This window comes from Myzus persicae, unplaced genomic scaffold (assembly GCF_001856785.1).
Source record: "Myzus persicae strain clone G006 unplaced genomic scaffold, MPER_G0061.0, whole genome shotgun sequence".
Lineage (NCBI taxonomy): Eukaryota > Metazoa > Arthropoda > Insecta > Hemiptera > Aphididae > Myzus > Myzus persicae.
Window position 1 is genome coordinate 130,136 of NW_019101524.1, and position 14,836 is coordinate 144,971.

General features: G+C 30.1%; 1 protein-coding gene across 3 annotated transcripts in view; it reads right to left on the reverse strand.

The window, feature by feature from the left end:
• Positions 1 to 10,426: 10,426 nt before the first annotated feature.
• LOC111029433 overlaps positions 10,427 to 14,836 on the reverse strand; it is a 144,767-nt gene continuing 140,357 nt past the window's right edge. For all 3 annotated transcript variants that reach the window (XM_022308431.1, XM_022308430.1, XM_022308432.1), the window contains one exon: positions 10,427 to 11,394. In XM_022308431.1, coding sequence (XP_022164123.1) covers positions 11,283 to 11,394 — 112 coding nt within the window. In that variant the 3' untranslated portion in view covers positions 10,427 to 11,282. The remainder of the gene's footprint in view (positions 11,395 to 14,836) is intronic.

Consider the following 14,836-nt stretch of genomic DNA (forward strand, 5'->3'; position numbering starts at 1 on the left):
TTTTAGGGGTATAATATGGTGTTTCAACGGAATCGGGTAGGTATTAAAAAGTATAAAGGTTTTTGTAATTTTGTTTAATTTTAAATTATTAATCGTAAAAACTTGATACATTCCACTATTTATAATATTATAAATTTCTATGCGTCATGAATAAATAATAAAATAATAATTAGTCGACTAATTTTAAGCTAAATAGCCTTTATAAGGCATTTGAAAATGTTGAATTTTTTTCCATACACATAGGTAAAAATGTTTTTTTTATTGTTAATTGTATTGATTAACAGCTCCTCACTTGGGTTTGATTATTTTGTACCTTAAATAGCTTTCATGTTCATATGTTTTGTAATATTATTATGTATGGCCATCAGAACATCACTCAATCTATTAAAATTAGTTTCAAGTTCATTCAATAAAAATGCATTTATCTATTAATATATTTGTATACTTAAGTCTGTTGCGTGCTTCTAAAAAGCGGCAAAAATATCAACGACAAATAAATTTTTTTAATTAAATTAAATAACGCCTATAAATGTACGCATAGGCAACACAATGTGGCTGTGTACATGAGTCTGATTCAATATGATCATAGTTCATATCACCAAATTTTGGTCTAAAAGATTCCGGGACTGAAAAATAAATAATTTTTGGATTTTCATATATCTAATAAATTATAGTTGAATGGTACACAATCATTGTTCGCTATTCTAGATTAGCAATGCTTATTTATTAGTACAAAGCTACAATATTTTGACTATATTTTTATGGTTATCCATTTATTTATGGACAATTCGATCACGCTCACTTATGTCGGAAATTTCAATTATGTTTTTTACCGGTCGTCTACGTATGTCAGTATAATTTAGACTCAATATGGACATGGTGTATATTAAGAAAAAGTTTAAACTTTAAAGGTTCCAATTTCATAATGGAAATAATATAACTGTAGCCCGTAAACAATTAATATAATATAGCGAACAAGAAATAATATACACAGTGTAAAGGTGTTTAGTTGTTGTATTGTAGGTTTATGCTTATACCTTCAGAATTCAGGCTTCAATCACTCACCGTTGACACCTTTCATGCCATTATGCCAAGGAAAGTTTTCGACTGAGCAGTAAGAATCACAACAAATTAAATATGGAAACATTTTAATCTAAAACAGAAGTACTTATTTAATTAAAAATTAAAATATAGTATCATAATTTTATCTTTCTTGACTATTTACAAAAGTAATATGTACGCTTAAGTTATCAAATGCGTAACAATTATATTATATGATTGTATAATTTATTGAAATATACAGCTATAAAATATAAAAGTTATCATAACAAATATTTTATTGCTAGGCCTTATTAAAGTATTTGTTTGAATTGTAACTTACTTTTAGTAAAATACCAATGCAAATAACGTATTGTTTGTTGTTGTTTTTTAGGAATTTTAATTTAATGGATTTTATATGAACCACTTAAAAATGTATAAAACTTTATTATTTTGTCATATTATGTCCGGACGTAAAGCACTTTTTTATTTTTAGAATCCCGGTCTGGCAGAAAATCTAATTTGAGGATTATCCTGGCCCAACCCGATAAATATTTTTAATTACCCGCCGTCCGGCTCGAAAGGTTTGACGTGCTGGTGCAGAATCTGGGCAGTTTTGGTCTTTAATATTTGCATATGTATGGGAAAACCCCTTTTGAGATTCCATTTAAAATTAAATATGAAAAAATACCAGGATACAGAAACCTTGTCTTGCTTCATTGGTTGTATTATAGTCGTGTTTACTAAAAACTCATTATTCATTGAGTTATTCATTTCATAATTGCCAATTGATATAAAAAAAATACAGTTATCAGAGTTTTATGAAACAATAAAGTAAAATACATGAACATATTTGTACATAATACATCAGATTACGATTATCAATCATTTAGAAACAAATATGATTGTACTATCAAAGTATGGTTATGATTTTAACAAGAACTATAAAAAATTATAAAAATCATATATTCATCAATTATTTGAACTATGGACACTTTTACAGTCATTATATAATTAGTCATGCTACATTCAAGTATTTTTCATCCAAAATGTGTTTGGTAGTACATTTTTTGTAGATTTCAATGATAAATGGTACTAATTAATTTTTAAGCCATTCCGTATATTTTTCGTAATAATTTACAGTTTAGTTAATAGCTCTGTTTTTTATATTTTTATCTTATGAATTATATGTTACTATTTTTTTAAAATTTTTAGTGGTTTTCGTGGAATTTGGTAAAATTTTAAATACGCTTTTAGAAAAAACATTTTTCTATCAACATTGAAAAATAGAAAATTTCAGACTTTTATAAATAAATCAAAGTGTCAAAATATTTTGAAAATGATGCCATATACTTACACCAAATGTTAATATAGACATTGAGTCAAAATGTAAAGTATCTACGGTTATTTGTTTGTGAATTACAACTAAATAAACATCGAGTTATGAGTGAAAATTCTCGTTTTTCCCTAATGTTTTTTGTTCTTCCAATTAATAAGAAAATATTCGGAAAGGTTCTACTTATATTGTGTCACCCTATTGTACTAACTAGGTTCATTTTTCTATCAGGGAAGATGTTGAAGTTGAAAGTGAATGCATTTTTTTTTCTATTAAAAAAGTGTCTCCAGACAGAGAAAACCCATCATCGTAAAATCAATACATTCATTGCTCTTCTCAGAATCTTAAAATCCTATGAGCAATATAAATTATAGAAGAACATTTCAAAGAAACCATTAAATATAAAAATGATAGCTTTAAATGTGTAATGTACCAACCCATGTACACAGATACATTAAATAGGATAAATTTGGTTGGACCGAATTGTTGATATCGACAAAACAACAATAAAACTATTCGAAGTGATAAATAAATATAGTTACTTCTGAAATTTGCTAAAAAATTATTTCGATAAAAATTATCTTTAAAAAAAGCAAGTTCCAAACGGACTGAAAAGTATAGTATATAGCCATATAGGTATTTCATAAAAATGAATGTCGTTTCTTAAATCGGTGCAGTTTTTAATTTAAGTTTTAAAATGAAATTCCTTAAAAGTTTTAATCATTGTTTGGGTTGAAATAATAAAATGTATAATATATACGTGTAATATGAAAATAAATAATTTAATAAGTTTAATAAGGCTGTAAGTAATTTTTTGAACTTTGAGTGATAGGATAGCAAGCATTATATAAAAGTTGGTATAATACACTATTTCATGAACATATAATTTAGACACGTTTTAACTACCTAATATTATTCATATTATAGCAGAAAGAGGAAAATTAAATGGAATATTTTATTTTATTTATTATATAATATATTTGATATTTCTAACGTTTGTTCGCTACTTAAATTTTATTCATAATATTTGAAATGTTTAGAAAGTTAATCATTTTTATTTCATATTTAATTTTGAAATAAGGCATTCAGATAGAGATAAATATATTATAATATATTAATATATATTATATAAGATATATAAAGAATAATTATTGAATTAATTTGGAGGTTTTAAATATGGATTATCTACAGTTATATAATGTCAACAACAGGTCGACACCGTTAATAGCACATACAGAGTATTAAAATTAATTTCCACTGTACAGATTTCATAAAAACCTGATGGGAATTACTGATTACCAATTGAAAAAATTGTGTTTTCAATTCCCCGTATATGATTTATGATTGTAATAGTGTTTAAGAGCAAATGGCACTTTCTCACAACTGCTTTGATAGAGTATCGTACTTGGTAAGAACAAAATATAGACCCGATCATCATTAGGTTCTGGAAAATGGAAATAAAATATTATATTGCAAGAACAGTAAATTTATGTTTTATTTATTTATAACAATTGTTTGAAGTTCATCTTTTTTATACAACGCATTTATTTTTCCAGACTTGAATACTTGCTAAAACGTATTATTATATTCTTAGCTATTCTCGACTGGTAATAAAAATGTTGAAACCAATAAGCGTTGTGGTGTGATATAATAATAATAATTATTTATCGCATTTGCGGTCACGTGCCCATACGCATGTTGTTTAATTTTTGATTAATTTTTATTATTGGATTATGATGGTGAAATGGGATCGCAACTCAACATTGGTTTCAATAATTTTGTTGTTATATTTTCAATCATTATATCACTAATTAGTTTTGATGCATGTAAAATACACGCAACTAGCCCAACAAACTCTACAGGAAAACCAAGAATTTCTAAATTTAATCATTGGCAATCGTTTTTTTTATTAAACGATGATCATACCTGTCAAACAAGAAATAATCAGTGGGGAATTGTTTTATATAAGTATCGAGAATATTAATGTATATAAGGCAGAAGAGTCTTCATAAGAAAATGCAATTTTGGTCCTTAGCTTTTGTATTAAAAACGCTTTTCCTAATTTATCATCATATAGATAAGTAAATGTTCTGACAAATGTTGAGATAAGGGTTCAGATTCCTATTTTTAGGGCCTATAAATGTTTATACCAAAGATTTAGGAATGGATGATGTTACTAGGGTTTTCAAGAAATAATGGTTTTAAATTATTTACTTTTAGTACCTAAACCATTGTTGCAAAACAACATTAATTGAAATAAATTGTGACTCTGGAAAATAATTATTAACTATTTGGATTAATAAATTTACTTTCTTAACATGTTTGAACTGTTGTAACTTGTAGTCATAGACCAATCGAAGTATAAACAAACAGTTGCGGCAATTGTGGACGAAATATTCATAACTACGAATTAATACAAAACTCAGGAGTTCAGTTTTTAGTTAGAAATGAAAATACAGTTACTACACCTCTGAATTTCTATAATACTTTATAAATTAAGAAGATAAAATTATCAATTATTATGACATTGATTTATAGTGACAGCTATACGGTGAGTAGCAGGAGGAGGAGGGGAATCAATCAGTCGTTTAACATCTGTGCAGAGCTGCACAGTATTGCAGGCAGGTTAGTCGGAGCATGCTGAACCTAACCTTTGGCATATGAGTGTGAATTGAACTAATTGAAGTAGTTCGAAATTATGTGGCTTAACTACATGACATTTAAAGTTCAACTACATGTTGAGCGGGTTAACCACAAGATGTCCTGGTGGAGAGGCAGCGTCTACAGCATTGCGACCCCTTCATGAGATGTCTATCCGTGTAAGTATTCAGGTTCAGTACTAAACTGTAGTAAATTAATTAATATATATTTTTTTAATATAAAGAGAGTAATCAACACAATAGACTCTACAAAAATTGGATAAAAAATGAATTCACGAAATCGTTAATCATAAACATTTATGAGTATGGTATGAAATATAAATATAATTTTTTCAAGTTTAAAAAAAAAAATCGGCCAATTTTGGTACTCGGCGAAAGATTTTAAGCTATAAGTAGTTACTTTAATAACAAACACGACTTGATGATCAAATTCAGTAAGTACCTAAATTTATTGGTTAGAAATTGCATATGTTTAGTTCAAACTGTTCAATAACTATTTTAACAAAATTATTATTATCCCATAAAAATAAAAATTAAATCTAATTACTTGTACCTTAGACATAGTTATCTATTAACATTCAGCCGTTACTCGTTATATGATATATAATATTATACAATTTTACCTTGCTTTTAGGTATTACTACTTACTCATTAATAGTATATTTTGATATATTTATAAAATATCATATCAAATTTTCATAAGATACCAAGAAACAATAACCTGTGACAGTTTACATGGTACATTGAAGGTAAATCCAAATGCTTCGTTAGATCACAATAATTATTGTATTACACAATTTATTGTAATAAATATATAATATTTTATATTTGCATAATACCAAAAAAACAAGCAGTGGTACGAAAAAGGTCAATAGCGTCTACAGAGTAAAATCTAAATAGGACGAAATCTCCCTCTTCTAATAAAAAAATGAAACAAAAAATTATCAGTACATTTTTTTATAATCACTTCAATTACTATATAAAGTTAAATAAACTAGCTTTTTATTATAAATAATTTCAAATGTATAGTCCCTTTTTGTTTACACACTCCTCTTTCTTTATGTGTTTTTACATTATTTGAGTGGATAAAGCTTATTCAGTTTTTTTATCACAAAAAAATAATCAGTATTTTACATTATGTTTGTTAGTTCAATGACGGGTTGTTGGTTCAAAGAGTTCACAATGCCTTAAATTAATATACTTATTTACTATTTATTATTCACTATGCTAATTTCAAAGTTTGGAGTACAAATATTCGATATCAGAATCGTTTATTAAATTTGTCACTGCAGGTTTCTGAAAATTGAAATTGAAAAACTGGATAGTTGAAAAATGTTTCTGTATATAATCTAATCTGTCTAATTACTACCAAATCGTAATAAACTATTGACAATTATTGATCGATTTATCTCATTTTTAGTTACCAATAAGGATCATAATAATTACAAAATTATTATTACTTATTGTCTTAAGATGTATAAGAGGATACAAGTATACAACACAAACAACAACTGAGAAGCAATACAAGAAAAACACGCTTTGTCAACAAACCACGATGTATTATTTATTTGTTTTTATTTATTAAAGAAAAATGGATTTGCACCCAGGATAATATATTATTATAACTCATGAATACTAATGAACTTTTACTAATCCCGTAAATGAAGGATTTTTTTTAAAAAATTTAATTTAGTTTAGAAAATTTTAAATGTGTACCTTTAGGTGCAATTAGCACGATGCGCATAAGATTATAACAGGGAATTAGAGAAAAAAAAAATAAACACGAACAAATTTGAAAAAAACAACCTTCTAATAGATAACACTCTAGAGAATTTACATATTTTTAAAACCAATATTTTGTAGGTACATTTATTTCAAGATTCAGCAAATTGTATGTTATTGGTTTAACCATACAAATAACTGCAACTATTGAATCGTGGAAAACTATACTATTTTTTAAGTAAAAACGAATTTACTTTGCTTTACTTTTGTCAGGGTAAAGCTAGATGCATAATTTTTTTATGATAGATTGAAATTGAAATTCTGATTACATTATAGATACCTATAAACATGTAAAATAACGATTTCTCCCCAAATATTTTCTGTTATTTTTTTTAAGACTCAAAAAATATTAGTAATAGAAACTTGAAACATATTCCACTTTTATTTAAATTATCATTTTATGATAATATAAACAATGAAAATTAAAAATATATTTGGAAAAATTGTACTCTATTTACTCTGAGTAAATGGTTGTTTGAAATTGTCAAAACATTATGGTTCCTTTCTCAAAAAAAAAAACTTAAGCTCGGCCACAAAAATAACGCCACATTTTAAGAGGCCACGAGTTTACCAGAACAAATTCCGAAGTTTCTTGAAACTTAATGTGTACAATTTGATGTGTCCTCAACGAAGTTTATGAGCCAATGCGTGTGATGGTCAATTTCAATGAACGAGTAATCGGCTGAAGTGCTAGCAGGGGGGTGGGTCACATGGCGATATTCACGTTTAAACCTAGACTGCTTCTGAACGGAATGGCATATTATGCTTTTTTGTTTTTCCTTACGGAAATAAATGAACTGATCTATAGAAGTTTCAAATCTTGCGTTCATTTTGAGACACTCTGTATAAAAATATTCAGAACTACTCAATACGACGAGCGACGACTACATCGTCTGCAAATTCTGGATGCCACACTACGGTACTCGGCGGCGTCGTCATGATCTGTAATAATTGTAATCCACTCACAACGAACTTCGTGTGGTGAGATGAAATGTGACATCGTGGCCACTATAGGGACCATTCTGTTCGCCAGCCACAGTTAATATTTCTATCAATATTATTAATCCGCACAGATGTCCGTCGCGACTTGTGACCGTGACCATGCGACAACGACAGTGCTATAATATCGTACGCGATCTGGTCCACTCCTCCGTCACCAGCGGAGAGCCCTCAAATATGAGAAGTCATAAAGTCACAGTCAGACACTATGATATGTTTAATGTTTATACGGCAAGTCGTCGTCACGGCAGACCATATGTCTTGTGGTTTATGCTTTCACCGTAACAGAGCAGTCGTCGAGGGTCGTTACAGCGGCCAGCCAGAACCACTATATAGTTGCAGCTTGCAGACCGTACCTTAAGGGGTGACGTGCTAACATACGAGCGCGTGCCATCCGAGTCTTTACTTAAGTCTGTGATGCATCACGAGACGTCCAGTTCGCCGGATGGACGCGCCGTGCCATTCTTATGTCGATGACGTATGACCGACATGTTGGAATCATCATACGCCTACTAACTGCGTGGTCGGCCGACGATCAGAATATAACCGTGGTCCCGACGAACAGTTTTCATCCTGTCCATTGCGAACAACTATCGACATGTTTAAATCACAGCAAACGTCCTGCACACAACCGCGACGTGTGTACTGTGTACTATAATAACATTACAGGATAATGTTATACGGACGAGTGACATTCGAGCTATAATAATTAAAACTAACATTTTCAACATTTTTTCTTTTGCGAAAATGTAATTTACTGGTGCCATAAACTTTCTAGCTTAGTTTTGAAACTCGCACGGAATACCTTCCACCGCAAAATACAAAAAAATATAAAATATGCATGGAAATATCAATCAATAGGTGTTGTCAGCACTAAAGTTCGAAAAAATTAACATTTTCGAAATTAAAAGATATAACTTCAGATAGAAAACAAGTATAACCTTAGAGAATAAATATCGTTTCGTAGAGAATCGAAACTTTTTGCCATGCCCGTAGCCCGTATGTTTATTATTATTCACTATACACAATAATGACGTTTTAAAAATATTGTGTTTAATTTTAAGCTGTTTATAATACCATACGATTCTATATTCACAACGTTTTGTAGTATGAACTTATTAGTTGATGACAGATTGCTATTAAAAGTATATTATTAGTTGATAATTTATAACACCTACTATCTAGCAGAGTGACTTCCCAGCTTTTTAGTTTTACAATTTATACTGTAGAGATTTTTTACAAATTTCGTTGATGTATTTTAGGTTGCAGTACAAATATAAATTAAATGTTGATGATATTCATGTGGAACCATAATATTTTGTAACAATCTTGTTTTTCTAACCTATTTTATATGAGATACCTACCAATTGGCAATAAATCAAAGCATTAAATTAAGTATCTATTAATTTGACATGTTTTAAAGTTGTATTTGACGTTATGTATAAATAAAATAGCCGTAAAAGTACTCATATAATTTATTCAATATCTTATACACAGCTGTTTTGTTAAAAAGGCACTAAGCAGAATATATTACGTGTGAAAATGATAAACAAAATTATGTTGTAAAAAATGGTATTTAGTCTAAATCATACAAATTAACAACGTCACTATAAAATTAAACGTTATAGTGTGTACACTGTACATATTATCATGTATTCAATATAATAGGTATATAAATTCACAGATTCAATAAATTACAAATAACTTATCATATTATTTCTAAACTAATTTATGATTAACGATCGACACATGGGTAATTAGTAGACTAGGTTAAACAATGAAAATTAATTTTACATTTTACATATTATTATTATAATTGCATAATACCTATCAATGACTTTTATTTACATAAGGCATATTATACTGAAGTGTCTCCTTAAAATTATTATACCAATTATAGTGATATAGGTAACGCGATGTGAATATAGTATAGGCATATGTAGTAAATAAAACATTTAAGTCAGTAATACAACCAACAATTTATATTAGGTAGGTTTTGTTTAAATTAATACACCTCCTAGTAAAAATATTGAGCGAATAAGTGTGACAAATTAATCTAAAAAGTTATAAATATATATGTTGTTTGATTTAATTTATTCATACATACCAATTTTATTGATTCTATTGAAATTCAAAATCAACTATGAACAGTAGTTGTTTAAAATTAAAATAATACTTCAAAGATAAGCAGTATTTAATTTAATAAACACAATTTTATATTTTCTAACATTTATTATGACTTGATGGAATTTTTTTATCATTGCATTGTTGGATAACTTGTGAACTATATACATTTGATAATGATATAGATTCTGTTGTTAAAAAAAATCATTAGTCCTTGTTGTCGACATTAACATTATTGGTTTCTATATTTTTTTTATTTATAGTTTTTTCTAAAAAAAATGGTGCAATATTATATCACTATATAATAATTATTTGATATAGCACAATGATTGAAAGTTAATATTTTTATTTGGTGATTGAAATTAAAAATAATGTCATGAATTTATTTTTATTACATTTTTAAAATTATTTTAATTATTTGGAATTATAAACCATTTTAAATATCTTTTAAAATAGACAATTATGTGAAGCAATGGAGTACAAAAAATTAGGAATAAGTTTTTCGATTGTTAGCTAATATAGGACTTGGTTTTTATTTATCTTGAAATGTTAAGAATGTTAATTATTAGAAAATTACTAACACTTATAATGCCTTATTTGAAATGCAGTAAAAATATCTCTTCTAAAAATAATACATTTTCTTACTCTTAATACATAAGTAGTAGAAAAAACTGAACATAAAAATGTATTTCGCCGCAATTCTCGGCATAATTCAAAATAACACTTAAACAATAAATTACTGTACACGCGAGTAACTCAGAAAACCCGTTTGCAGTCATGAGTGTCTTCTCGTTTTTAATCTAATTCAGACTTTTTTCTAACATTTTTTTAATTTAAACTAATTTAATTTATGGGGAATTCGTATCCACAACGTTTGGGTATACCCGATCGTTTCGCATGACGGTCGTATAATGTCGACGCGCGTTGAAACAATAAAACGGTAGCGGACAACAACAATAATAATAATAATAATAATAATAATAATAATAATAATATAAAAAAAACGACAACGACGACAACGACAAATGACCAAAGTTTATTCGTTCCCGTGACGCTATCGTCGGCCGGTCGTCCCTCGAGTGCGGCACCGGTCGTCGCACAATATAACATTATATTACAATCGCCGTCGTGGCAGGACGATGGAAAACGGATTTCCGGTCAGCGCCGCCGCCGCGCTAACAGGACCTGACCAACAGGCTGGGCCCGGGTGTGAGCCGATGACCGACTGACGACGATTGCGGGTCGGGCGTGAACGTTGTCATGCTGATGGTCACCGAGCTGCTGGTCGTCGGTCGGGACGACATCGGTGCATCGGCCGAACGGTGGCCCGTGTACAGCTCTTGTCAGTCCGGGTCGTGGTGGCAGTCCAGCCAAGCGATCGCGCCAACCGCGAACAGCACGAGGGACGTCAACGTCAGATGGACAATGGCCATCCAGAACAACGTCGGGTTGGAGCTGAAAAAAATCAAAATTCATAAGCCATTATTATTGCGGTTGCTACAGATGACCGACCAGTAAAGGCATACACGAGACGACATTATTCTGATGTCGCGGACAGCTATGGTCGAGCCGACCAAACGGTACATACCTATATTATTATACCATACAAATGGTATCGAAGCATATATTATTTTTAGCATTGATTATATATACATTTATATCGATACATTATATTTACTATTTAGTATTTTTTTAATTGATGTTTTCAGCTATGAAATATTTTATATTTACTAAAATTAAACTCAAAAAGTATAAATCGAAATTCACGTTGGGTGCGATTTTGATTGTTCGCCAACAATTTACAAATATCTACTGTTTTTGTGTTTGAAGAACTATTAAATTACTACGATAAAATACTCGGAAAAATTAATATATTTATTTTATAGTTTAACGGTTCAAACTATTATTTGATATCTTAGTTTAGTCCCTTTTGTCTTTATACCTAGGTCCATTTGTTTGTGTGTTATAAATTATATATTTACAATTTTAAAGCGTAAAATAACTTTGATAATTCGGTTTAATATTATTTATTTATATATGTATATTGCATATTGTTTTATTTATAACAGAGGCTATTGAGAAATAAGTTATCAATACCTTATTTATGCATAAATGGAACTGTTTATAAATCTAACAATATTATACATTTGTATCGACATAGTTGGCTGATACAGTGATACTTTTTCAAGGATTTATCCTGAGACGTATAATCAATAGTATTATGCGTGTTGAATGAGCGCGAGGCGATTAATGTAAAACAGCAGAAATATTAAAATCTAGAAACCTGGTAAAATTAAGTCTAATGCTCTTTTTGTGCCTCGTAGTCATTGGATTTGGTTGTATATATACGAAAAAAAATACTTTGATTTATATATATATATATATAATAATGTTATCATAAAAAAAAGCGTGAATGACTTGAAACGGAAATGTTTGCGATTTTATGGACATAATATCAAACGTAGTTCAAAGAGATGATAAAGTATTAAAGTATATTAAATATTTACGAAGGTACATATTAATTATATAGTATAGAAATTGATGGAAAATATAGTACTGTATAGAGATCGTTCCAGATATTCTATACATAATATTTATTTGTCAGTGATTGACTAAATTTCAGTCTTGAACGCTCTCAGATTAAAATTTTAGAGTTATTGAAGAAGTGTCAAGTTGAAAATAAAAACTTTAACATTCGTATAAGACGTATTCGGGTGAATGAAATATATTATTTATATGTATACAAGTACGCGATGCACTCACACAAAAAAAACGCTTATATAATGAGCTTACGTATACTTAATAGTTGCGGAAGTGCAGATGAATCTGACAAACACAGAGTATGATGTTTTCGTAAAAATACCTGGCCAAAATAAAAAAATAAAAAATGCATATAAAATAACAAATTCATTTATTGATCGAATATGATCAAATGACGTAATCTAAAATATATGTTATCTATACCTTTTTACCAGGTATTTTACCTTAGCTGTTTATTTTTTGTTGTATATATCCATTATATTTTTGCTTTTGTGTTTTGTTGCCACAATTATTATTTATTATTATAAATATGTCGTGTAAATGATTTTATTTTAAGAGTGTATTTATTTTTGAATATATACGAAAATAAAATAATAAAATATATTTCATAGTCAGTTCAAGACACGTAAAAGGACGCCACCCACCTAAAATAAGTTCCAGTAAAAACCATTTGGTTTGAAAAAGAACCGTTCAAGCTCTATTCATGGTTAAAAAATCAAATTAATATGTGAGAAAGAAAAACATATTTGTTGTGTCGTACCGTTTATATGTATATTTTAAAACCATTAATACAAAAAAAGTTATAAACATTTTAAAATCTTTTCACATTTCAATTTATGTTCTAATTAGGTTATTTTTGATACCAAAAAAAAATTCAAAATTCTCCGACACAGAAAATATTATTTTGAATCATACTTAAATCTAATTTCTTAGCACGATGACTGACGAATTTTACATGCCTTCTAGGTTTTTTCAAAAATCATAACAAAAAGTAGAATACATCGCAATCTACCGAATCGACTCAGGTGTCGAATTATTTTGCTTTTGATTACCAACCTTAAATTCTAATTCAAATTAATTTTAATCATGACGATGTAGGCATGTTAGTGCGTGTGAGGTCTTGTCGGGTGACAAATATTTTAGGTATATTGTTATACAGATTTCTGATCCGTAAATGAGACGAATGAGGGGAGGAGCGGAGATGATATTGCGAAGTAGAATATTATATCGATGATTAGTTTTCGATAAATTTCAATAGTAATAAACTAATAACTCAAGAATGTCTGTATTTAATAACAATAATAATAACTAGGCGCCAAGGCCTATAATATGCCGGCGCAAACAGTTCAGGATAGCGATGGCGCGGGAAAAGATCGGACCGCCGTCAGAAATGTTAATAATAATAAATAAACCGAAGTGCAAACAAATAATATTAATTTTATTATAGGACACACGTCCTCTTTGTGTGCAGGACGTTCTCTGCGGTTTAAAAACGTCGATAGTTGTTCGTAAAGGCGGGTTTCCACTATACACATTCGCTTAAGTCCTCGTGATTGGTTGATTGGGTTAGGTAACCACAAGATTAACCGCGTTACCGTGTTGTTGGACATGTCTGAACATTTTTCGTGCACGCGGAACAAGCGTTTAGTGGACACGATAAAACTGTCATAACGGACAGGATAAAAACTGTTTGACACGACCGCGGTTATATATTCTAATCGTCGGCTGACCACGCAGTAGGTCCATATAATACGAGTGTATGGCGACATGACGGCCATGTGTCGTTGACATGAGCATGGCGGTCATGTGTCTACCCGGCGAACTGAACGTCTCGTGATGCATCGCCGACTTAAGTATAGACTAGGATGTCAAGACGTTATATGATATCAATATGTCACCGCTGAAGGTGCGGTCTCTAAACAGTGACTATATAGTGGTTCTGGCTGGCCGCAACGAAGCGACGAGCCGCAACTACTGCTCTGATACGGAACAGCCTTAGCACACGAACTGCGTGTGCCTGACTAGCGACATGCGTGGCCCTCAGTCGCAAATAATATCATAATCGAGGGCCACCTGCAGCTGGATACCGATGAGTCAGCCTAACCAGCTAACCTAACCAGCGTAGAGGTGGATCAGATCTCGCACGAAACGCATTGACAATATTATTGTATAATGCGAGTATGGTCACATTGCCGGGCCACGGACCCGTGCTGTTGCGGACGGCCACGTGGTTTGCCAACTGAGAATATATTTATCACACGTGGTGGCCGGTGATCACAATAACGAACGGTCTCTCGTGAAGTCGTGCGTGGCCGCCTGTCGCATACGATTTGTCGCACGTAGGTCACAAAATATG